Consider the following 25574-nt stretch of genomic DNA (forward strand, 5'->3'; position numbering starts at 1 on the left):
CCCGGTCGGGTGATTTGTAGGTAACAAAACACCCGACCGGGTTTTCTTCCCGAAGCCCGCTGTTTTGCAAAACACCCGACCGGGTTTTCCGCGAGATGGAAAACACCCGGTCGGGTTTTCCTCCTGGAGTCCACAAGGCCACTTCAAAACACCCGACCGGGTGTTCCGAGAGATGGAAAACACCCGGTCGGGTTTTCCTTCTGGAGAACTCCTCGAATTTCAGCTTCGGCTCGTTTCAACCTGTTTTCATCACAAAACTACGATAAACCCATCAACTCACCTAATTAGTGTATATAAGGTGAAAAACTTGTATTTAACATCTTAAATCAATAAAAGCACTCTTTAATCACCCATAAAACAAGGCTAAAATATGAGTTTGTCAACTCCCCCAAACTTAAACACTTGTTTGTCCCTAAACAAGAAGAAGAAAATAAGAAGACAAACTCATGTAAGGATGTTGGAGTGTCATCATTGCCTCAGTAGAAATAAAGTTTTCAACAAGTATCAATGGCCTCATATACAAGTATAACGTTATAAAGTATTGCTTCAAGCTACTATCATGTACTCAACCTTGCCAATTCACCCTCACAAGGAGAAAATGCAATGTGCATTTTAGAAGTTTCACTCACTCTCAAGGTGTATAGGCTCATGACATAACTCTCAAATCATCAATTCATGCATAGTTTACCATATGCTTGCTCGAAATCTACACTCTCCTCTACTACGGTGTGATTAAAGATCTAAGGTCCGAAAGGTCTTTTCTATAGGTTGTAATGTAGGCTCTTTGGATAGGTGAGGTAATTTTTGGCTAAAGTGACTTTAATCCCCAAGACATGACCTATTCAACTTCACCAACTTTCTTCCCCAATCTTAGCTAGTACTAGGCTTTGCCTAGACTCTTCCCAACTACCAACGTTCCACTTTTGTTCAATACCTCTTTTTCAACATTCAAGGCACACCTTTTTCACCAAATGTCAATTGCTCACCATTTTTCGCTTTCAACTTTTTTTTTTTCTTTTCTTTTTCTCTTTCTCTTCTTTTTTTTTTTTTTTCTTTCTCCATGCTTTGCATGGTATCATCACTATTTTTTTTTTCTTTTTCTTTTTCTTTTCTATCTCAACAAACTTGTTTTTCATTTGCCAACACCACTTCCACATTTCTCTTTGATTTTTCAAAAGTACCACATGGCAATTCCAACCCCTCGGTTTGTCAAAGAAAAGGTTTATAGGCTCAAAGTGGGCTAACAAGGATTATTAACATAGCGGGTGAAACTAGGATTTGGCTAATAAAAATGGCCTAACATCCTCCCTTATCTCTCTAGCCACTATGTAGACTCAAGGAGATCGCGAGCAAGTTCTAGAAACATATGACATGCTTGAGATAAAACACACATTTAGTGATAGTATAGGCTTAATTCTCACAAGGTCATTTTGGCAAAAGACAAGGCACCATGCGATTCACTTTAGGCAATTTGAAATGAAGATTACATGTTACTTAGCCATATCAACAAGATTTTCAAAAATTTTGGCACAAAATCATCATTGGCAACTCCTCCAACAAATCCTCACACTCGTTCAAACATCACTTTCTCTCACCCTACTATCATTCTACCCAAGGGAGATTATTAACACACTAAGAAAACAAGAAAAACATTCCTAAAAAGAAACAAAAACACAAAAACAATTGGAACAAAGAAACAAGGAAACACTCCCCAAAATCCACAATCAAGAATATCATGAATTAAGATTACATGCCCACATATCATCATCAAATAGCATCAAAAGAATAGGGGTACAGACGGGGTATCATCAAATAGAGAGAGATAGAGATAGAAGAGGGAATCCACTAGACACCCCCCCAAACTTATTCCACGCAAAGCTAGGATAAGTTTGAAAGAGAGTGGATCTCCCATGGACCTTCACTGTGGAGGCGGAGGTGGATACTGCCAAGGGCCGCGAAAGTCATCGAACCGAGCATTGAGGTTGGCCCATTGGGCGGTGTTGAACTCGGGTTCCATCGCGCATCATTCTGAGCTTCGAACTGGTTCCACCTCGCCTCATACTGGTTCAGCCGTGCATCATTCCGGGCCCACTGTTCCACATGCCGAAGCTCCATACGTGCCAACCTCTCGTTGATCGAGTAGTAGTCCTCTTCTTCTCTCTCTTGGCGGCTTCTTGTCCTCTGAGTGCTTGTCCCGGCTCCTTCATCACCATATGGCGGCATCTCTTCATCGGGTTCCTCGCGAACCTCATCTTCATCTTCACTTGCCTGCCCTATCCTCAAGTGCTCGGGGACCTCGGGAGCCTCAGGAAACGCCGCATGTTCAAATTCTTCATACTCATCAGGATCAACCTCTTCAAATCTTATGTTCGGGAATCGGGCTGCGATGGTTTGGTGGATTGGAGAATTCATTTTCCAATTTCTCCTCTCCACGGGCCCATTGATGTACGTGTTGATGGGATCCGGAAGAGGGAAGTGATCCTTCAACCTTTGCAAGAAAAAGGCCTGGCCTCCATCTACTCCAAGATCATGTGATCTCCGGAGTGCTTCAATGTCCATAACCGTAGACCCGATATCCGGCTCAAATCCCCTTGTACTCACACCCAAGTGGCGCGCAATTGCGCCCACCACAGCACCGCAACATATAGTCCCCGTACTCCTCTTCGATGCTCGCTCTATGTTTTTCACCATATAGTGCACCATATTCATTGGCCTTTTGTGTACAAGGCACCATAGCAAAAATAGCTCATCTTTCTGTACACTCCCTGTTTCGGCACGTGCAAAGGGATGATTGTTGCAGGCCTTCTGAATCATCCGGAGAACTGGGTTCCGGATCATGGAGCTCTTGGCCCGGGCAGCCTTGAACCCGTCTGTCTCAAGAGTGATGTCGTTCCAGAATCTACTGTTCTTGAACTCCATCGGCATGTCATACTCATCCGTAGTGATCCCATAAATCTCCTTAAGCGCCTCCATAGACAGCTCGTATTCATTGTTCCTCAGCCGGAACCGTATGGCCACAATATTCCTTCCTCGCATCTGTACCACCAATGTGGTTAAGAACTCAAGAGTGAGTCGATGGTAGGACACGATCTCCCTTGTGAAGATTCCATTGAGTTCCCCCACGTTACATAGCTCGTCAAAGCATTGTAGTAGGCCCAAATTGTGTAGAAGTGCTCGGCAAGGTTGCCTTGCAACCTTGTAATCTTGTCGAGCCAGAACCTTCCATTTGGCCCGCTCTTCTGCGGTTCTTAGTGCGACCGAGCATGCTGATGCTGAAAGAACCATTGTACCTACAAATGCCAAGTATTAGATGGCAATGTAATCAAAACCTAGAAAAATCTATCAACCAAAGTAAAAGTACTCCCCCAAACTTAGCTTAAAGCTAATCATTCAACAAGTTATCATCATGGAGTACTTTTCACTAATCTCTATCATCAAACTAATCATTTAAAACACAAAAGTAGGCATCACCTCCTAATAATTGCTTACATATCAACAAGCAAAGCATATAACAAAAGAAACTAAGCACAAAATCACAATTGAAGCTCAAGAGATGCACCAATTTATCCTATCCTTGTTCTAACATGTAAAGCTCAAAGATTTTACTTCATCATATCACAAAAACCATCACCAATCCTCATGCTTGTAGCCAAATTCTCCCCCAAGACCAATCAATCACAATTGTTAACAATTCAAACCTAAATTACTCACAACTACACCATCCTTTGATAGTATTATCATTCAACAACCCAACTCTTCATCAACATTAAACAAATGAACGACAATGTTCAACAAGGCAACATATCAACACATTCAACTTCACATTGTGCAAACAAGTTCTAAATTTTCACCCATTCTAGCAATTCTACAACAAATCCACTCTTAATCCTCAAAAACCCACAATTATGCACCAAAATCATCATAATCTTCCATAAATCACTCAATATTCAACAATGATACATGGGTAGAGAAGAATAGAGGGAGAAATCCATACCTTTAGGGCTTAATTAGAAGTAGAACTTGAAAATTAGCTCTTGCCTTGTTCTCACAAATTCCACCAATTAAGTGGTTTAAAATGTGTAAAAGAGAGAGTAGAAGAGTTAATAGAGTGTAGAAGTGAGATTGGAAGGGAGAAATTGAGAGGAAATCACCGAAATTTGAGAATTGGGGAGCTAGGGTTCGAGAATTGCGTCGAGTGTTTATGCCGGGTGATTCTGCGACGGCAGAATTATTTACGCGACAAAACACCCGACCGGGTTTTCCGCGAGATGGAAAACACCCGGTCGGGTTTTCCTCCTGGAGTCCACAAGGCCACTTCAAAACACCCGACCGGGTGTTCCGAGAGATGGAAAACACCCGGTCGGGTTTCTTCTCTGGACTCCCTTGTGCTTCGGGGAAAACACCCGGCCGGGTTTTCCGAGAGATGGAAAACACCCGGTCGGGTTTTTCCACTGGAATTCGACCCTTTTTTCCATTTTTCACTCTTTTGTTCCTATTTTCCTGTTCCACACACTAAAACAAAGAAAAATCCTACAAGTGAGAGAAAAACAGATTGACATAAAATAAAATTATACCTACTAGGGGTTGCCTCCCCCATAGCGCAATTGTTTAACGTCGTTTGCCCGACGGTCTTCAAGCTCTCATCGTTCGGTCAAGGTCAAGACGAAGACCTCATCTTGTTGCTCCCTTGTGTAGAACCTTTTAATGTTGTGGCCATTCGCCATGAAAGTACTTCCATCAGCCCCAATAAGTTCCATTGTCCCATTGGTCATCACATTTTTTATAGTGAATGGCCCCGACCATTTAGACTTGAGCTTGCCCGGGAAGAACCTCAATCTATGATTGTAGAGTAGTACCGCATCCCCCGGGGAGAACTCTCTCTTTTCAATCATCTTGTCGTGATAGGTCTTCAACCTTGCCTTGTAAATAGAGGAATTGACATAAGCCTCATTCCTAAATTCTTCTAGCAAATTGAGGTGAAGCATTCTTTCCTTTCCGGCCTTCAAGAAATCCAAGTTCAATTTCTTCACACCCCAATACGAGCGATGCTCCATCTCTACCGGAAGGTGGCACGACTTTCCAAATACCAATTGATATGGCGACATCCCAATGGGTGTCTTATAAGCCGTCCTATATGCCCACAATGCATCATCAAGTTTAAGTGACCAATCCTTTCGATTTGTGTTCACCGTCTTCTCTAGGACTTGCTTCACCTCCCGGTTGGCTAACTCGGTTTGACCATTAGCTTGAGGGTGGTAGGGTGTTGTTACTCTATGCTTCACTCCATATCTAGTAAGCACACTTGTCAACCATCGATTATTGAAATGGGAACCTCCATCACTAATTAGGGCTCGTGGGGTGCCAAATCTTGTGAAGATATTCTTTTGGACAAACTTAATCACAACCTTAGAATCATTGGTGTGGGTAGGAATAGCCTCTACCCATCTAGACACATAGTCCACCGCCAAGAGAATATATTGATAGCCACATGATGATGGAAAGGGGCCCAAGAAATCGATCCCCCAAACATCAAACAACTCAACTTCCACAATAGGGGTCATAGGCATTTCCTTCTTCTTTGACACCCCCCCGTTCCTTTGGCACTCATTACATTGCATCACGAACTTTTGGCAATCTCCATAGATACTTGGCCAATAAAGGCCGCTTTGAAGCACCTTCATCGCAGTTCGGTTTGCTCCAAAATGTCCCCCACTTGGTGCGGAGTGACAATGCATAATAATGGATTCCCATTCCTCTTGAGGAGCACATCTTCTAATTACCATGTCGGCACATCTTCTAAAGAGGCAAGGCTCATCCCAAAAATAGAACTTCACATCATGGAAAAACTTCTTCTTTGCATAATCCGTGAGCCCATCCGGAACTACCTTAGCAACAAGATAATTCACTATGTTAGCATACCATGCCACCTTGCCTTGAGCCACATAGAACAAGTGTTCATCCGGGAATTCTTCATTTATTACCAATTTCAACTTCTCTTCTTCACTAGCATGCTCCAATCTTGATAGATGATCCGCCACTACGTTCTCACACCCTTTTCTATCTCGGATCTCAAAATCAAATTCTTGAAGAAGCAAGATCCATCTTATAAGTCTTGGTTTCGCATCTTGTTTTGCAAAAAGATGACGGATGGCGGCATGGTCGGTGAAGACAATAGTCTTGGCCCCAATGAGATAAGGGCGGAACTTGTCAAATGAGTAGACCACCGCAAGCATTTCCTTCTCGGTAGTGGTGTAATTAACTTGAGCCGAGTCCAATGTTCTACTAGCATAGTATATCACCCGGAATAACTTGTCTCTCTTTTGTCCCAAAGCCGAGCCTACCGCTACATCACTTGCATCACACATGATCTCAAAGGGTTGTGACCAATCGGGAAAGATCAATATTGGAGCGCTCACCAATGCCGCTTTGAGCTTCTCAAACGCCTGCACACATTCAAGAGTGAAATCAAATTTTACATCTTTAGCTAGTAAATGACAAAGAGGTCTAGCAATATGTGAAAAATCTTTGATGAAACGCCTATAGAACCCCGCATGGCCTAGGAAGCTCCTCACGGCCTTCTCACTAGAAGGAGGTGGCAATTGCTCAATGGCCGCTATCTTGGCTCTATCCACTTCAAGTCCCTCGGATGAAATTTTGTGCCCTAACACGATCCCATCTCTAACCATAAAATGGCACTTCTCCCAATTGAGAACTAGATTGGTCTCCTCACATCTCTGCAAAACCTTGGTTAGATTATCCAAGCACATATCATATGTCAAGCCAAAAAAAAAGAAGTCATCCATAAAAACCTCCATAATGTCCTCAACCATATCATGAAAAATAGACATCATGCATCTTTGAAAAGTAGCCGGGGCATTACAAAGCCCAAAAGACATTCTTCTATATGCATACACACCGTAGGACACACAAAAGCGGACTTATGTTGATCCTCGGGGGCTATCAAAATTTGGTTATAACCCGAGTATCCATCAAGAAAACAATAATACTCATGTCCGGCTAATCTATCCAACATTTGATCAATAAAAGGGAGGGGAAAATGGTCTTTCCTAGTGGCCGAATTTAAAGTACGATAGTCGATGCAAACCCTCCATCCGGACACCACTCTCGTTGCTATCAACTCATCATTTTTCCCCTTTACCACGGTAGTACCCCCCTTTTTGGCTACCACTTGAGTAGGACTCACCCACTCACTATCGGATATAGCATAAATGATCCCGGCATCTAACCATTTCAACACTTCTTTTCTAACAACATCTTGCATAATAGGATTTAATCGTCTTTGGTTTTGTACCTTAGGCTTGTACCCCTCTTCTAAGTGAATCCTATGCATGCAAATGGTTGGGCTTATTCCCTTAATGTCCGATATGGACCACCCAATAGCACTCTTGTGCTTTCTAAGAACTCTCAACAACTTATCTAACTCGGAACTAGAGAGGGAAGATGATACAATTACCGGAAAGGTATCATTCTCTCCAAGGAAGGCATATTGCAAGTGTGATGGTAGTGGCTTCAACTCAATCTTCTTGCTTTCCACTTCTTTCTCGCTATCTTCACTTTCATCCCTAAGAGGTAGAAATTGTGGACGACGTGATCTAGGAACCTCCTTAGCCGAGTCCAAAGCACCTACAAATTCCAACAACTCAAGGTTAACATCTAAAATATCAAGAGAGTGAGAAGAATAAATAGAGTGAGAAATGCATCTCTCCAATTGATCATCCAAGTAAGAGGTCGGTGCCACTCTTCCAACACACTCTTCCATCACGGTCACAACATTGCAATGTTGAAGACTTCCTCCCGGTTCCACATCATGCCTCTTCAAGGCCTCATAGATCGAAAATGTCACACTCTCATCATTAAGGCGGAGTGTAAGCTCTCCCTTTGAAACATCTATCATGGCCTTCCCGGTAGCAAGGAACGGTCTCCCCAATATAAGAGGTACAACTCTATCCTCTTCCATATCCAACACCACAAAGTCAACGGGGAATATGAAGTCATTCACCCTCACCAAAATATCTTCAACTATGCCCGAGGGATATGATATAGATCTATCGGCCATTTGTAAAGTAATGCTAGTGGACTTCAACTTGCCAATATTCAACTTGTTGAAGAAGGACAATGGCATAAGATTGATGCTAGCACCTAGATCGCACAAGGCATTCTCCACAAAGCAATTTCCAATAGTGCACTCAATAGTAAAGCTCCCCGGATCCGACTTCTTGGCCGGTAGCTTCTTTTGAATAATTGCACTACAACTCTCCGTTAAGTTGACCGTCTCATATTGCCCCCATTTCCTCTTTTGTGAGACAACATCCTTGAGGAACTTTGCATAGCTCGGCATTTGTTGAAGTGCTTCAACAAGAGGAATGTTGATTTGAACTTTCCTAAAGATATCCAAAAATCTTGAAAATTGTTCATCCTTCTTCTTCTTTTGTATCATTTGAGGGAAGGGAAGCTTAACTTCCATGGGTTTGGGAGGAACAATTATCTCGGGTTGAACTTTAGGCGAGCTCTCCGGTGGTGTTTTCATCTCTATTTCCTCTCCTTCTTCTTTTTCGGGTTGAACAATAGCTTCCTTTCCGGGCATAGTGGGACCCTCATAGCTTGTTCCACTCCTCAAATTAATTGCCTTGCAATCTTTTGGGTTAGGAATAGTGTTGCTTGGAAATTGCCCCGGTTGGTGAAGTTGACCCACAGTTTGAGCAATTTGACTCATTTGGTGCTCCAAAGCCCCCATTCTTGTAGCAACTTCTACCACCGCCGTCTCAACTTTATCAATTCTCTTGGTAGAGTGTTCCATAATCCCATCGGTCTTCTCCATCAAAGCTTTTAGAAGCTCATTGGTAACATCACTTGAAGACTTTGAAATGCTAGGTGAATTGTTAACCCCACTTGGTTGAATAGCATTATTAGGATTCCCATACGAAAGATTTGGATGTGTATTGAAGAACGGACGATAATTACCACCCCCATTGTTGGGGCGATAATTGTAGAAGTTCCGTTGATTTCCTCCTTGGTTTCCCCCTTGATGAACATAATTAACATCCTCTACGGTAGGTTGAGGCTCTACATTGGGAGCCATCCCCAAATTTATGCTATCCACCTTTTGATTGAGAATCATCATTTGTTGGTTGAGGAGATTGAATGCATCCGAATCAACAACCGAAGCTACCGGCATAGAGCCATCTCGACCCGAGCTCCAACTCTTGCTAGTGTATGCAAGCCTTTGAAGCATTTTCTTGCACTCATCAACCCCTTTGTCTAAGAATGATCCCCCCGAACCAAAGTCTAGTTGACTTTTGATAAACTCCGAGCATCCATTATAGAAAAGGCTCACTTGATGGCCCGGAGATAACCCATGGTTAGGACACTTCTTCAACAAAGCATTGAATCTCTCCCATGCTTCGAACATAGACTCTTGGTTCTTCATTTTAAAGTGGGAGATCTCCGCTTGTAGGTTGAGAGTAGAGCTAAGAGGGAAGAACCTCTCCAAGAATTTTTTGGCTAAGTCGTCCCAACTTATAACCGAGCCCGGCTCAAGGTTATCAAACCAATCTCTAGCACATCCCGTCAATGAGAATGGGAATAGCCTAAGCTTGATTGTATCTTCGGGAACCCCATTAAGCTTGGTTGTGTTGGCAATCTCCAAGAATTTGGCTAAGTGCATATTAGGATCCTCCGTGGGCCTTCCCGAGAAAACACGTTGCTCCACAAATTGGATCAATGCCGTCTTCAACTCAAAATTGTTGGCATTCACTCTTGGATCAATGGGTGGCATTGGGATATTGACGTTCCCAAATGCATTTCTAACCGGTGCCTCTCTTCTCCTTTCCTCCTCTCTTTCCCTTCTCATCTCCTCCATTTGTTGTTGTAATTGGAGGATGATTTGATCTTGATTAAGGGGAGGTGGAGGTGGAGGTGGTACCTCCCCGTTGTTCCAATTTGGATTTTCCATTGGCTCAACTAAATGTTGAGCTCGTGCTCTCCTCCTTCGTCCTCCTCTTCTTCTATTGGCGGCTTCTATCTCTAAATTGATCGGCTCAAGGGGTAGATGCCTTGAGCGCGTGAGCATAAAAACCTACACAAGACAAGAGAGAAAACAAAGGAAAATTAGAGCCAAACTAGAAAACTAAACTAAATAAAGCAAGTAAATGTCTAAACTAGTATTCTCAATTTTATCACAATATCAAACACAAAAGCAAATTAGTCCCCGGCAGCGGCGCCAAAAACTTGACTCATGCTAAACTTGCAATCAAAATGTCACCCACAAGTGTATGGGGGTATGTAGCACGTGGCAAGTTAAATTATCGATCCTCAAAGACTAAGCGCCGGTTTGAGTACTACGAAGCAATTTAGAACACTATCTAGAAAATCCGGAGAGTTGGTTTTGATTTTGAGAAACAAATAAACATAAACAAGCTAAGAGCGCGCAACCAAGAAAAGTTCCAAATAAGAGAACACGGTAGAGCCTTGGATCCAACTACAACGAACACGATGCGAACAAATCAACAACTTCGATTACCCAATTAAAGTCTCTAGGATTACTAGGAAAGCCACTAGTCTAGACTAAGCCCTCTCTCGAGTGCACTTAATCAGTTGATTAATCATTAATATTGAAGTCTCCTTCTAATACTCAACAATTAACTCCTTAAAACAAAAGGCTAAAGCCCTCACTCTAGAATTCCTTCTCTCGAATGCAAATTATCTAGGTGTTGTTCATTCTTTTATCAATCCTAATTAGGTATCTCTCGATTACTCAAAACTAGGTCAACAAACCCAATTGGTAGCTAAGCAATTGAATTGAAAAGGTACAAGAACGAAACAAAGAAATCACAAGAGCAAAGGTAATCAAAAATCCTTGAATTAATCAAAAGCGTTCATTGTAGTCTTCACCAAAACTCTACGAAAGATTTAGCTACTCATATTCAATACAAATCCACAAGAAGAATCCATAGAAAGAGAATTGAACATAGTAAACTAATAAAAGTACTCCCAAGGGTGAATTGAATGGCAAATCGTCTTCGTCTTCAAACTTGTTGATGAATCGGACTCTTTGTCTCTTCAATCTGCTCTCAAAGGTGGAAAAACTGTTTCTGGGCGTGGGGAAAAGTTAGGGTTCTAAATTGAGTTAGAACCCCTTTTATACTCGGAGTGAAAATCAGGGCAATTAGCAAAACACCCGGTCGGGTGATTTGTAGGTAACAAAACACCCGACCGGGTTTTCTTCCCGAAGCCCGCTGTTTTGCAAAACACCCGACCGGGTTTTCCGCGAGATGGAAAACACCCGGTCGGGTTTTCCTCCTGGAGTCCACAAGGCCACTTCAAAACACCCGACCGGGTGTTCCGAGAGATGGAAAACACCCGGTCGGGTTTTCCTTCTGGAGAACTCCTCGAATTTCAGCTTCGGCTCGTTTCAACCTGTTTTCATCACAAAACTACGATAAACCCATCAACTCACCTAATTAGTGTATATAAGGTGAAAAACTTGTATTTAACATCTTAAATCAATAAAAGCACTCTTTAATCACCCATAAAACAAGGCTAAAATATGAGTTTGTCACCGTCTCATTTTTATTTATTTTTTGTATTTCCATCTATAAATATCTCATTTGTTTCTGTATTCCATTTATTTAATTTCGCCCAAATTTTATTATAAAAATAGGACTCATCTTTCACTATCTTTATTATTCATTTTTTATTATATGTTAAGTTAAACTGAATTTATTATTCAGAATTAGTACATAACTATACTCATCTGATTATAATAAAAGTCGTCCGTCGCGCATCGCATGAGGATATTAAAACTCCACAAAATAAGGGATTATCCTTTCTAATTTAATGTCTATGTTTGTTGAAAATGATAATACAACAAATCGATATCAGATGAAATAGACATTAGAATTTTATAAGTAATATTCCTCGATTCCAACATATATGGATTAGGGAGAAAATATGTGGTTCTCCTATTATGGTCAGACGATACTATACTTAAAAGTAAGACGGTAAAAAAATAGTACTACTACTATTTATATATGAGTCACAACCCTAAGTAAGAGCATCTCCAATAGTCGGCTAGCGACCGGCTAGCCGATTCGTCGCGCTGGTCGATCGGCTAGCCGAACCATTGGAGTCGGCGAGCGGACCGGCGTGGGCTGGCCGATCGGCTAGCCGCCATTGTGGCGGCCCGATCGGCCAGCGCCGATTTTATTTTTTTTAAAAAAAAAAAAACCTATATAAACGCGATTTTCGTTTCATTTATATTTGCACCACTTGTTTTAACGAGTTTTCTCTCTCTCTAACTTTCTGTACAAGAGCATCATCGAGCGATGGATCACAACAACAAGTCCAGTCCAGCGACGAGTGGATCTCAGACTCCCACGGTACCTGTGGGATCTGGATGGGGGCAGATGGGCCCGGGGTTTAACATCCCTTGGAATCAGATGATGGGGATGATGGCCGGTGCGCCGGGGGGGACGCAGGGGGGGAACCAGGGGGGTATGCCGTGGGGGATGCCGGGCGGGGGGCAGGGGAGCGGCGTGCAGTCAGCGCCCGGGTGGGGGGGTATGCCCCAGATGCAGCAGCAGATGATGCTGCAGCAGATGATGGGGATGATGTGGCAGGGCGGGATGCAGGGGAGGATGCAGCACGATATGCATCCCGGGATGCAGGGGGGGATGCAGGGGTCACCGGGAGGGGACACGGTATATCGTCCCTCGCTTGATTTTTTGACGGCTTCGTCTCACACGTCGACCCCAGTGGAGACGCAGTTCACTGGCGATGACCTTCTGTCATTGCATGATATGGGGATCGATCTCGGGGATCCGGATACTCCCGTTCCAGCGAGGCGGGCCGCGCCGAAAAAGAAGACGAGGGGGAAGGCCAAGGCGGTCGGCGAGTCATCGCAGCCCGCTGTTGACGACACCCCTGGCCGGAGGAAGTGGACGGAGGATGAGTACGCCGGGGTGGCCAGGGGGTGGTTGGAGGTGTGCGACGATCCGCTGGTTGCGAACAACCAGCGGATCGTCAACATGTGGGCGAAGATCAGAGCTGCCTATAGGAGGCACTGCCCGCACGGGAAGGACTTCAGCGGGGAGGAGGTCCGGAAAGGGTGGGAGCGCATCAGGGCCGCGGTGGGCCGCTTTGCGAATTTGTACGCCAACGCCCTCCGTCAGCTCAGTAGTGGGCAGAATGAGGACGACGCCCGGAGGATAGCCGAGAGTCAGTTCCACTTGGCGGGGAAGTATAAGAAGTTCACCTTCTGGGAGTGCTTCTTGTTGCTGAAGGACTCCGAGAAGTTCCGGGCGGGGTGCGACGCTGGGTGGCCGAAGCGGCGACTACAGCGGCAGCAGCGGCGGATCCCACGACCTCCCCCCGGATGCTGAGGAGTTTCCATCCCCTCCTTCATTTGCTGGTCGCCCCCGCCCGGTTGGACAGAAGCGGGCGCAACGGGCTGCGAGGGGCGGATCCCCCCTATCGCCCCGCGAGGTCCAGTCCTCCGCCCTCCCACCCGCCCCACTCGAGTACACTCCCATTCGCGTAACCATACGCGGGATCAGATGTACAAGGTCTTGCAAGAGTGGAGGACCGCCACTGATCCCACGGAGAAGATGTTTCTTCACGAGATGCTCGAGAGCATGCGGGTTGATTTGGAAATCGCGAGGGCACGGCTAGCGGGGTCCGACGTGGGCTCAGATACCACGGGTGGCGGCGGCAGCGGCGGCGAGGACGACGGCGATGAGGAGTAGAGAGTGGCGGGGCTCGTGTGTTGAAGCCCTTTTTTTTAAAAAAAAAAATCATGTGCTTTTTTTTTAAATCTTTGTACTTTTTTTTAATGGAATGGATTTTTTTTCCGTATATGTCTCGTAAATTTAATTCCGTATTTTAATCGTAATTTTAATTCCGTAAATGTAGTATATTTTGAATTATTTTTATTGCGGCTGGCCTAAATCTGATGTGGCAGGTGGATTTTTTAGTATCGCTGACGTGGTAGGGGAGAGAATGGTTGGCCTATTGCTGGCCTATTGTTGGCCTATGCACCATTGAAGATGCTCTAAGGAAGACATATTATATTATGTTGAAAGTGATTTATTTCACTTCTCGTTTTCTCCTACGTACAGGCTCGAATAAAAACAACATTCATTCCATAAATGTTGAGTTTAGTAAATGTGTAAGTTTGAAAACTAGTATATTTCATATTTTGAAATATTGACTCAAATCCGCAAATTAGTCTTATTTTGACTGCGATTGAGAGTTTGAAACTTTAAATGTTTGTAATTTCAAGTTTTATTTTAATCCTTTGAGGTTAATTTTATTTAATATCCAAACATTTTGTGTATATTTAAAAATATAATTTCAATATATTTTATACATGTAAATGTTTTTCAAGTAAAAAACACTTGACATCAACTACTTAGATGCACAATTTTGATTGGCACATTGACTTGCGTAATCTTAACAAGACGAATACTTGTGCATTGCTAATCCAGGTCTTCCTTCTTTCCCTTCCTCGTCCCTCACTATAGCCTCTTGACCTCCATTACTGTCGAATCCCCTTACACACATTGGGCACAGGGCACGTCGCCTGACACGAGGCACGAGTTTGGGTTGGGTTACAATTCCGTCCCACATCGAACGAGTGGGGAAAGTTGGAAGGAAAATATATATAAGTGTTGTCTAATTTAAATTAAATTGAGGCCTTTTGGGAGTGATCTAAAAAATTATCCGTGCGGCTAGATTCAATTCAAAACGGACAATATCAAACTAATATACAGTTGTTGCGCCACGCCTTTTCTTCTACCTAGACCAATTTGGAGACGCCAGTTTGAAAATAGGATTTAGAAGCTTTTATTTTAGAAATAACGTTATATTTATTCCCTACGAATTGGGTGAAACCTGGATAAGGGTCGGGTTTGACCTGTGCTCACTACGCACACCCTCTTATTACTCTATTCTCCCCTGCAAAAAATAGAGTCATTTGAGACGACATGAATTTTAATGCATACTCCCTCCGTTCTACAAGAATATGGATTCTTTCCTTTTTAATCCGTCCCACAAGAATATGAATTTTCTAATTTTGGAAAGTCTTTTCTCTCTAATAAGGTGGGACCTATTCTCCACTAACTATATTTTAATTTCTTTTTCTCTCCAAATCTCTCTTACTTTACCAATTTTACATAAAAACCTTTGTTGAATTCAAAGTGCATATTCAAAGGAAGTATTTGATAAAGTAATGATAGATAGTACTCCATCCGTCCCGGCTAAGATGACACATTGCTTAGCCGGCACGGGATTTTAGGAGTTATTGGATAAAATATTTAATTGGAGAGAAAAGGTGGTTGTAAGTATTAAAGTATAGAGATAAAGAAAGATGAATATTTTAATAGGAGTGAGAAAAAGTGGTTGAGTATATTAATTGGAGAGAGAAATTTACCAAAAAAGGAAATGTGTCATTTTAATTGGGATAAACTAAAAAGGAAAACGTGTCATCTTAAGCGGAACGGAGGGAGGAATAAAAAGTAATTAGAATATTTTTAATGAAGAATGAGACCCACATTAGAGGAAATTAAGTTTATCTAAAATAGAAAATAGTTACTAATTTTTATGGGACAAATATCCATTTATGAGATGGATGAAGTAAGATTTAAGGGTTTGACGCATGAGATTATTTTCTTTCAAATCGTTAGAATATTATAATTATTTTCAATAATTTGTATCAGGATTATGATATGAAAATATTGATAAATCCGAGTATAGATATAATATATGAAAATATTTTGAATAATTCTCCGAATGAGATATATCTCCAAACAGGAAGCTTCTGAATTTGTCGTTTCAGACAAGCCAACAGCCACAGCTCCACCCCAACCAACACCCAAATTTATTTGTGATTCAAAATCGGTGAATTTAAACCACCAACCCATTTTCTCTTTACCTTTATTACCGTTTTCGTTTTGTAGGCGGAGGACCGTTTACGGTCACACTCTGGCCGCTCACGAGATCCCTCATAATATTAAAGGTACATATTTTCATCTTCTCCAGCTTTTCAATTTCGATTCATGGAAGGCGCGATTTCCATTTCTTCAGTGTTTCTTCTTCAAGGATTCGTCCCTTTTTCATTTTCTCTCTTATATTTCCCCCTTTTATAGCTCTTGTATTTGTTTATTGATGTGTTCTGGGCTACTGTCGTTGCCAAGGGCAATTTTTTCTAGAATCAGTGCTTGGTAGACAAGCAGCAAATATTATGATGGGAATAACTTGTATTGAATCATAATTTGTGGAAGGTTTGGTGTTTTATTCAAGGATTTGGTCTGGGCTGAAGTTGTTGATTTTATATCACGATGGATTAGGGTTCGTTGATTCAATTTAGGGGTAATTTGTATGACGTTGGTTTGACCTCTTTCTTTCTGTTGAGATCCCTCTATTTGTTTGTTAGGTTGCTTCTCATGTAAAACAAGAAAGCAGACAGATTAGGCTGTATTGTTCGATTAGAAAAAAGGAATTGCAAATATCCAGATCCCAATTCTAAATTTTCCCATTCAGAATTGGCTAACTACTAGTTTTGCGTTCAATGATAATTTGGCGTTTAAGTTGCTTAGTTCAGGTAGTATTCAGATTCTAAAAAGTTTTATTGGCTTATCATGATTAAAGCTGTTATGTAAAATTTTTGGAATTAATGGGGATCAGGCATGAAAATTTTCATTTCCAGTTCATTTTTAAATTGTATAGGAGGTTGGCTCCAAGTAGAATTATGGGTAAAGCAACCAGGGGTGAAAAAATTAGGATTCTTTAGAAAAAAATTGATAAGCTCTTCTTTTGTTTGTGGAAAAGGAGAATTCTTTTGTGTTTTTCATTACATTCTCCCTGACAGTATGTTCTTTTCATTTGTCAGGTTCATTCATTTAACATACTTAAGAGAGGCCGGTGCTCCTGTATTCTGGTTGAGATATATATATTGGGAGTATGAGATTATCTTCTCTTGGTTGTAGTTGTGATTGTATCATCTGTTTCGAAAGGCTACCAGATTTACTTCAATTGAGCCAGGGAAATGCCATCCAATAATTTTTCAAGATTTCGTGGTGCAATCTGGCAAGGATTCTGGAGATCAATATATGGGCAAGAATCTGGTATTCAAGGTCAGATAGATGATTTGATTGGCCAGGGGAGGTTGTTGGTTGGCCGCTCTAGGCTCTTGCATTTTGTACCCTCTGAAACAAATAGTGGCCCGCATATATTTGTTCGGTCTGGTACACTTGCTGCTGCTCAAGCGGATCTACATTTAGCCAATCGAAGAAGAAACCTTTCAGTTGTTGAATCATTTTCTCGAGCAATTTCCATACCATCTATTTCGGGGCCTTCATTCCAGGTTTGTGGGCATCACATTGATTGTTTGCTATCAAGGCCTTCTAAAGTCTCTGGGATCAGCTCTCCGAAATCACTAATGGCTGGTTGTGGGTCCAGATTGCCTCACACTGAGTGCTCTATTGGAAATTTGTCTTCTAGACATGTTAAAAATGGTGCTGCTTCATATCATTCTTCTTGTGTGTATAAAAGGAGTAGTGTTGGATATTGTAGAAACGCTACCATGAGTTTGAGAAATAAAGAGCAGCCTAATAACTTCTTGTTGTATGGTTATTTCATATACAATGCCGCGAAGAGAAAGGGGAGTAGCAATCCATTCCTTGGATTTGGATTTGAGCGTTCTTATATATCATCACCTGCATTTTCATCTGCCGGCACTGCACCAGAGGTATCATTTGAGAACTCCGTGAAGGAAGAACAGCGGTCAACCTCTGCTGATTCATCTGAGCTGTATGTTCTCTTCAATTTTAAATTTTACTTCTGTAAGAAAAATATTTTACATATCACAGAGCAACTATTTCTTTTGTTCTATTGCATCACTCTTAGGTCTGGTTAGTGGTTACTCATATTACTGTAGCTTACCAACTTGTTTAGTGGTTAGAATTCATCCTTCGCTAAATAGTTTTATTTAGTTTAACAATGTTCTAGGATTAAGGGACGAGAACAAAAAGTACACACATGTGGATGTCCGTGCATATGTATGTATATATAGATGTTTCCTTGCAATGCATCATGGACATTTTTTTCCAGAAGTGCTAGCCATGTGATCCTTGTAAAACACTAAAACTAACAATCAGCCATGCTGGACCTGTCAATATGAAGCCTAGAATTTCATTAAATCCCCAACAAAACTTTCCAACTTTAGTAAAATCATTATGGCATCCTTTTATTCATACTATTTTGGGATTGGTTGCAGGAACAGTCCAATCGTCAGAGCTTTGAAGCTGAATTCAGGATCTTGTTACCTGCCCCATCCTGACAAGGAAGAAACTGGCGGAGAAGATGCTCATTTCATTTGTTTAGATGAACAAGCCATCGGTGTAGCTGATGGTGTAGGTGGATGGGCTGATCTAGGTGTTGATGCAGGTTTGTATGCACGTGAGCTTATGTCACATTCAGTCAATGCAATTCAAGAAGAACCAAGAGGCTCTGTCGATCCTGCTAGAGTCCTAGAAAAAGCCTACACTAGCACAAGGGCAAAGGGATCCTCAACTGCTTGTATTATTGCTCTCACTGGTGAGGTATGTGCATTCAATGTATAATTTTGTAAACACACTGCTCAGAAATCTTAAATCACCATACTTTTTTCTGGACAAGGTGATCGTAGTATTTTGAAGACATGTGGATGAATGTGTTCCTTCCAACTTCATGTGGTTTATTGATTCAAATTTCTTTCGTATGTAGGGTCTCCAGGCCATTAATTTAGGAGATAGTGGGTTTATGGTTGTTAGAGATGGAAGTACGGTTTTCAGATCCCCTGTTCAGCAGCATGATTTCAATTTTACTTATCAGCTGGAGTGTGGGAGTACTGGCGATTTGCCTAGCTCCGGACAGGTGATTTAGCTCCTTCCTTTGATTTTACTCTCTGCCTGTGTTTATGATGTCAGAAGAAAAAGTCATTTATGAAGTGTTACTTTTTTTTATTAACTGGAATCCTGGATGATAGAAAACTCTCCTGGGACTTGAAATTTTACTTTTTCTTATTTAGTTGTGCATACCTTTCAAGGAAAATCTATATTTTGCTTTATCTTATTTTATCAATTATTTTACTCTTTTGCATACCTTTCAGAATTTTGTATTTCAGTTATAGTTGGAAATGAATGGCGTATTATATTTGAGAGATATCAATGGTTTGCTGAGTGATCATCCTATTGGGCCTGCATACTATCCTGACATTTCAATCAGACATCTGAAAGGTTTGCAGTTGCAGTTGGGAATAAAACTTACTAGTGTGATAAATCCATTTTTATGGGAAGCACTTTTATTCACTGCATGGTTAACTTGTCACTAACATTGGCAGCTCTATTAGTAACTTCTGTTGTCCTGGAAATTTAGCATTTTGGCCTCTTGTTGGCATATGAGGAAGGCATTATTAAGCAACCATAATCCTATCAGTGGACAGTGATAACAACCTATCTGGATTCATGATTGCCTTATCTTATCCGTAACACATAATTTGTAGCTGTTATTTATAGATTAGTTATGCTTCTCCAGCCATTGAGTTATATAGAATTCCACATTTTTGTGGAGTTTAATTGGAAAGGCTGAACATCATCTGTAATTTCTTATGTTTTTTCTGCAGTTCTGGTGTAGTCTGAAGCTACAAATAAAGACAATGAAACTAAATGGTTCATGTGTGTGATGCAGGTGTTTACAATACCTGTTGCTCCTGGAGATGTGATAATAGCTGGGACTGATGGGCTATTCGACAATCTGTATAGCAATGACATTACTGCTGTTGTAGTTCAAGCTACAAGAGCTAGTTTAAAGCCACAGGTGACAGCACAGAAAATAGCAGCATTGGCACGGCAACGAGCACAGGACAAAAACAGGCAGACACCTTTCTCTGCTGCAGCACAAGAAGCTGGTTTCCGTTATTATGGTGGGAAGCTTGATGACATTACCGTAGTTGTTTCTTATATTACAAGTGACCACAAGGTATGCTCTCTCTGATATCAACTCAGAATCATACATGTTTGCATTTTATTTTGTCTCGGTATTCACCAGCCTTAGTTCCATACTTCACCACTTCTTTCCATCATGATATGTTGCAATTGTCCATCATTATCTTGATTGATAATGACAAGGATGTGCTTTGATTCGTTTTCAATTTGCTTTGATTTGTTTCCTTGTTTAGTTTTAAGTTGATTTACTTTCCTTGTTTAGAGTTTGTAGGAGTTCTATAAATAGCTCTTTTAAAAGAAGAGCTAGACATTTTGGAAAATATAGTGTTTGAGGATGCTACCGTAGGCCTCTTCGGAGGATTGTCTAGGCCTCTTCGTAGGATTGTTCTAATTGAGTTTCAATTTCTGCTCTTGTTTTCTCCTTTTGATTAGTTATCGTTACTTTTGTGTCAACCACTTTTCACTCCATATAAGCGAATCGACATCTTTTTGGATGATTCTTAAAAAGGATACTAGATTTTAGAAACTTGCTAGTTGCTACTAGGGCCGGTAACTATCGATACAATATGAAAATCCAACACGAACACACATGACCGAAGTTAATGGGTTTGGATCAAGCCTTATTTTCGATACAATATGAAAATCCAACACGAACACACGACCGAAGTTGATGGTTTGGATCATGCCTTATTGGGTGTAGGTCCTTATTGGCTCGACCCAATAAGAACCCGATGATTTTGAGTTGAGTTTGAGTTAGACCTTATTAGGCTGCGTCCATATCGCATTGATTCGATAACGACCCAACCCGCACGATTTGTCAACCCTACTTGCTACCCCAATCACATGGAATAGGCAAGCATTTCTATTTCAGAGTAATTGGTCTATAAATAATTAGATACTCCTGTTGCAATCACTTTTTTTAAATGCCCCACTCTAATTGACACATATCCTAAAATGGAAACATCATCATCTCTACTTTATTTTCTCTCCACTTAACTCACTGCAGAATAGGAAATGCTCCCCTTAGAGTGAGACATGGGGAGTATACAAACTTTTGGCCAAATCATGAATAACACAATAAAATACTCCCTCCGTCCCACTCAAGATGTCCACATTCTTGAGTGATATGGGATTTTAGGAGGAGTTGTTAGGTGGATTAAGTTGAGAGAAAAAAGGTAGTTGAATATTTTAATGAGGAGAGAGGAGAGAGATTTATTTCCAAATATAGAAAGTGGACATCTTGAATGGAACAAACTAAAAAGGAAAAATGGACATCTTGAATGGGACGAAGGGAGTAATAGGTACATAGACTGTCGATTTGTTATAATTTTATCACGAATTGAGGATCCAAAGTTTGATGTTGATGCAGTTGCAGATGCCGAGATTTGCCTTCATGGACTCCTTATTTGACCAACAATACTACTTAGTTTGAAACGGCGTAGTATTGTTCATCAGACAATGAGTCCATGTACATAAATCACGGCTTCCACATTAGTTTGGTATCTGGTGATTTATTTTTGTGTTAATATCATCATAAATCGTAAGTCTACGAATTGTAATACTAAAACTCATGTTTGTGTGCAATTCATTAATTGAGTTTGTGCAATTACTAGATAATAACCTAAGATTTGAGCTGTGTAATATTCTCAGTATCTCGTCATAATCTGATAAGTGAAACCTTCCCAGCCTTTCTTCTGTTTAAACGTGGCTCAACTTAAACCGGACTTGCGATGTATTCTATTGCAGGACAAACTCTCAAGCAAAAGCTCTGACTAGAGAAATAGTTTGTTGTGGTATTCGACTATTTTTGGAAGGAGCGTTTGCCTCAAGACTCTCGAGGGGAGATGCTTTGCTAGCTTGAAGCTGTTATGTTGCTTTCATATAGTGAATGAATGTGAGTGTATATAATACAGTTATGTGTTGGTAGGTATGGTGATTTCACATTATAAACGGATGTATGAAGCAAATAGAGGAAGAGTAAGAGTTTTGGAATTTATAGTAGTTGCATTATGCATTTAATCCTTCTCTTCAAGTTTTCCCTTCTCAACTGTTGTTTTTTATTTTTTGCTGGAGATATTATTTTGGTGGATAAATTTCCATCAAATAGTAATAAATTCAAAGAAATAGATGGATTTCAATTATGATGGATGGTTGGATAATATTGTCGTTGCGTGTCTCTCATATTGGTGGAGTTCACCAATTTCCTTCTTAGAGATGAAACATTTTTAATCAATACTCTCTGTGTCCTAAAAAAAATAGATGAACTTGTAAATGATACAGGTTTTAATTGGTAAAATAAGATAGAGATGAGAAAAAGTAAGAGAGAGGGAATGTAATGAGTGTTAATGGATTGTGAGGTTCAATTATAAATGATGTGTAAGATTATTATTTGTTGAAAAACTTTTCATATTTAGACTTTGTCTAATTTTGAAGAACGATTTAAAATGGTAAAACTAGTCCATTTTTTTAGACCAAGGGAGTATTAGTAGGGGTGCTTAAACGGTTCTCCGGTTCTCGGTTAACCAGAATCGGAACCGGAACCGACCGGTTAATTGAGGAACCGGAACCGGAAGATCCGGTTCCGGTTCCGGTTCCAACTTTTTAAATAACACCGGTTCCGGTTTCGAACCGGAACCGACCGGTTCCTAACCGGGAACCGGATTATAATTCAAATTTATTTTTTTATAATTTAATATACTAAAAAATCTAATTTATTGAATTAATTTTGAATTAAAGTAAAATAGTTTGAAACATTGAGTGATTTTTAGATTTAAATATTTAATCTGTGATACTTTGAATCTATAATTATTTCCCTAATCCATTTTTTATGAACTAACTATAATGAGTAGAACATCATAAGTTTGTTTTTAGTTTTCAAAAGAACTTATACAAATACAATATCATTTCATATGATATATTTATTACAAATTTATGTAACAATTCATTTAACATACGATTTTAACATATTTGTGAATAATTTATTAAGTGTCCCGGTATAAACCAAATAGTCACAACAATATCAATTAGTATTGGAAATTCCAATGAATACTATGTTTAGCCAAAAAAGGGAAAATGAAATTCAATTTTAAAACTCATTTTATTAAAAAAAAATTGCTAAAGTTTAGAACTCCTATTTTTGTATTAGTAAAAAATTGCTAACATAAACTAGTCCGACCCAACCTACTATACTTGGCATCACTCTTATCCATATATGAATATTATTGTATTGTTGGTTTGTATTTTGTGTATTTATTTTAATTTTTAGGTATTATTTGTTATAATTCTAGATGTTGGATTATTATCTTTTTAGTATTGAACTATTTAAAATTATAAATAAATTCGGATTAAAATTACACATCGGTTCCGGTTCGGAACCGGAATCAACCGGTTCTTAACCGGCCGGTTCCAAACCGAAACCGATCGGTTCCGGTTCCGGTTCTTGAATTTATGAAAATTTAAAATCGGTTAACCGGTCAACCGGTCCGGTTAGAACCGGAACCGGCCGAATAAGCAGGCCTAAGTATTAGGCAAGTGTCTTAATTGAAAACAATACGGAGTTTGCATCAAGTTTAAGTGTCTTGATAGGAAAATTACAATCTATTTTTTGCTACAACAATATGTTTATGTATAAAACTTAAATACGATGCAATAGGCTGCAAATTTATAGTAAAAAAATATTTTTATCATATCGTTCTGACTCAAATAGCCCAAAGTTGGCTTAGGATTAGGTGGAGTTGATCCAATTGACAAATTCCCAAATATAAATGTGAAAATGTTTATTAACTTTCTTACATACTGTTTTACAGGTAAAACCTTTATAAATTGTAATCAAAGTAAAGTAGGAGTAGGAGAAAGACTAGTAGTTATAAAAATGCACAATAAGAAAAAGATGCACAAATTGTGCCACTAAACGCCAGTCGCGTATACCACAAATAACTGAAAAAGAGGCAAAAATAATGCAATCATGTTTTCTCAATTATTTAGGTCCTAGTTTGAATTGACAAACAATAATTTCTTCAAATAATTAAAGTATCCCTTAGCAATTACTAGCTCCTACTTTAATATATTAGTTTTATAATAAAATATGTGTAGAAATGAGTTAGTGGAATATGATTATATGAGATCTACTATAAAAAATGTTAAAAATGAAATAGGCCAAATTTTGGGGGACGGACAGAAATGAAAAAGTGGAACAAATTTTCAGGGACGGAGATAGTATATTTTTTTTTTTGAAATTTCTCGAGTATACGTAATTCAAAGTATTATGTTTATTTGAATTAAAATATGATAAAAGACATGCCACAATTGAAAGTTATTCATGTTATAAAAGGCAATAAGTTTTTAGATCGTAGGTGAAGTATCTCTTTGGCTATAATATATGTAAAAAAAGAATTGTAGGAGTATAAAATATAGTGGGACCCTTATTACTAATTTTATTTGGACCGGCGGCTAACACCAAGGGCTGCTGATTGCGCAATACTCCGCCGTTCTATTAGAGTTGACACATTTTTTTTTCAGTCATTTTAAAAAAATTATACTAATAATTAAAATAATGAGAGAGTAAAGTAGGAAGGAAAATAATATAGAAAAGATTTTAATTATATTATTCTCTTTCTTACTTTACTCTTTCTCAACATTAACTATTTATTAATATTATTTATTCGAAAGAAGTGCGAAAAAAAATATGCCAACAATAAAATAGAATGGAGGAGTACTACCTATTCAATATAGAAATAAATCCCCTTTTAACTTTGGATCCTTTTGAATTACACCTAATAAGTCAATATTTGGACTTCATTGTGTTAATATATGCATGTTATATCACTACTTATATTACTTGTTTAAGCAGTTGTTTTATCTTTTTACTCGTTTGCTCAATTGATTACTTATTTGTTAACATATGAGTATGTTGTTGTTTCTATATATAGTTTCTTTAATCTTTCTTATTATTAGGGGAATAAAATTATTTTTATGACTCAGAAATTGCTCGGAAGTTAGATAGACAAATTAAATATGCAAACTCCAGTTGTACATGTTCATTGCCGGTATTCCTTTCCCATGAAACAAACTAACTTTATCATTATTAAAATAGTATATTTAATTATTTTGGATTTATATTAAATAAATTATAGTCATGTTGTGTATAAACTAACAATATTATTTACCATAAAGCCTATGCATATAAAATAAAGGAACTGTTCATAAAATCACAAAATTTGATTAAATTTAGTACTCCATTTTGTACCTTTTGAAAATTAAATGACAATTATTTTGCTAGTGTCTGAACTAACAGCATTATATACTATAAAGCGTACACCTATAAAATAAATAGCAATATCCAAAGTCCAAACACAAGCAAAAATATGCTAAGTTTAAGATAGTTGGAACTTGGAGCTATCTCACGAGTGAAGTAATTAGCTAGTTAGTATCCAAAATATTCAAATATAGATTATTTCCTTATATTATACTCCTATACTACATGTTCCCACTTCCCACTTCCCACTAATAATAAGACATGTAAAAAAAAAAAAACAATAAAATAGTAATACAAAATTTATCGTCTTAGTATTTTTC

The 25574-nt window shown here is 39.5% G+C and overlaps 1 protein-coding gene, 1 non-coding gene and 2 pseudogenes across 3 annotated transcripts; 2 read left to right on the top strand and 2 right to left on the bottom strand.

The window, feature by feature from the left end:
- Positions 1–1918: 1918 nt before the first annotated feature.
- Positions 1919–3207, bottom strand: LOC148933995 (uncharacterized; annotated as a pseudogene).
- Positions 3208–8847: 5640 nt separating this feature from the next.
- Positions 8848–9880, bottom strand: LOC148933996 (uncharacterized; annotated as a pseudogene).
- Positions 9372–9478, top strand: LOC148933997 (small nucleolar RNA R71). The gene has a single exon (XR_016134807.1). It is a non-coding gene; the product is annotated as a small nucleolar RNA R71 (small nucleolar RNA).
- A 5957-nt stretch (positions 9881–15837) lies between the features above and the next one.
- Positions 15838–22019, top strand: LOC125220083 (Protein phosphatase 2C family protein). Of its 2 annotated transcripts, none has more exons than XM_048122216.2 (6): positions 15838–16033; positions 16907–17826; positions 18293–18617; positions 18781–18930; positions 19744–20034; positions 21747–22019. In XM_048122216.2, exons 2-6 carry the CDS (start codon positions 17063–17065, stop codon positions 21774–21776), a joined length of 1560 nt encoding a protein of 519 aa, XP_047978173.2. In that variant the 5' UTR covers positions 15838–16033; positions 16907–17062; the 3' UTR covers positions 21777–22019. The 2 variants fall into 2 exon arrangements, with proteins under 2 accessions (XP_047978173.2, XP_047978174.2); XM_048122217.2 differs by lacking the exon at positions 15838–16033 and adding an exon at positions 16071–16386.
- Positions 22020–25574: the final 3555 nt, after the last annotated feature.

This window comes from Salvia hispanica, chromosome 1, assembly GCF_029641045.1.
Source record: "Salvia hispanica isolate PSC_SH4W2 chromosome 1, Shi_PSC_v1, whole genome shotgun sequence".
NCBI classification, from domain to species: domain Eukaryota; kingdom Viridiplantae; phylum Streptophyta; class Magnoliopsida; order Lamiales; family Lamiaceae; genus Salvia; species Salvia hispanica.

What these genes read in the sequence shown, in the direction of transcription:
- LOC125220083 (XM_048122216.2), top strand. Translation starts at nt 17,063, where the DNA reads ATGCCATCCAATAATTTTTCAAGATTTCGTGGTGCAATCTGGCAAGGA. An exon ending in TCTGCTGATTCATCTGAGCT is followed by an intron (nt 17,827 to 18,292) that starts GTATGTTCTCTT and finishes GATTGGTTGCAG; the next exon opens with GAACAGTCCAATCGTCAGAG. An exon ending in TTATTGCTCTCACTGGTGAG is followed by an intron (nt 18,618 to 18,780) that starts GTATGTGCATTC and finishes TTTCGTATGTAG; the next exon opens with GGTCTCCAGGCCATTAATTT.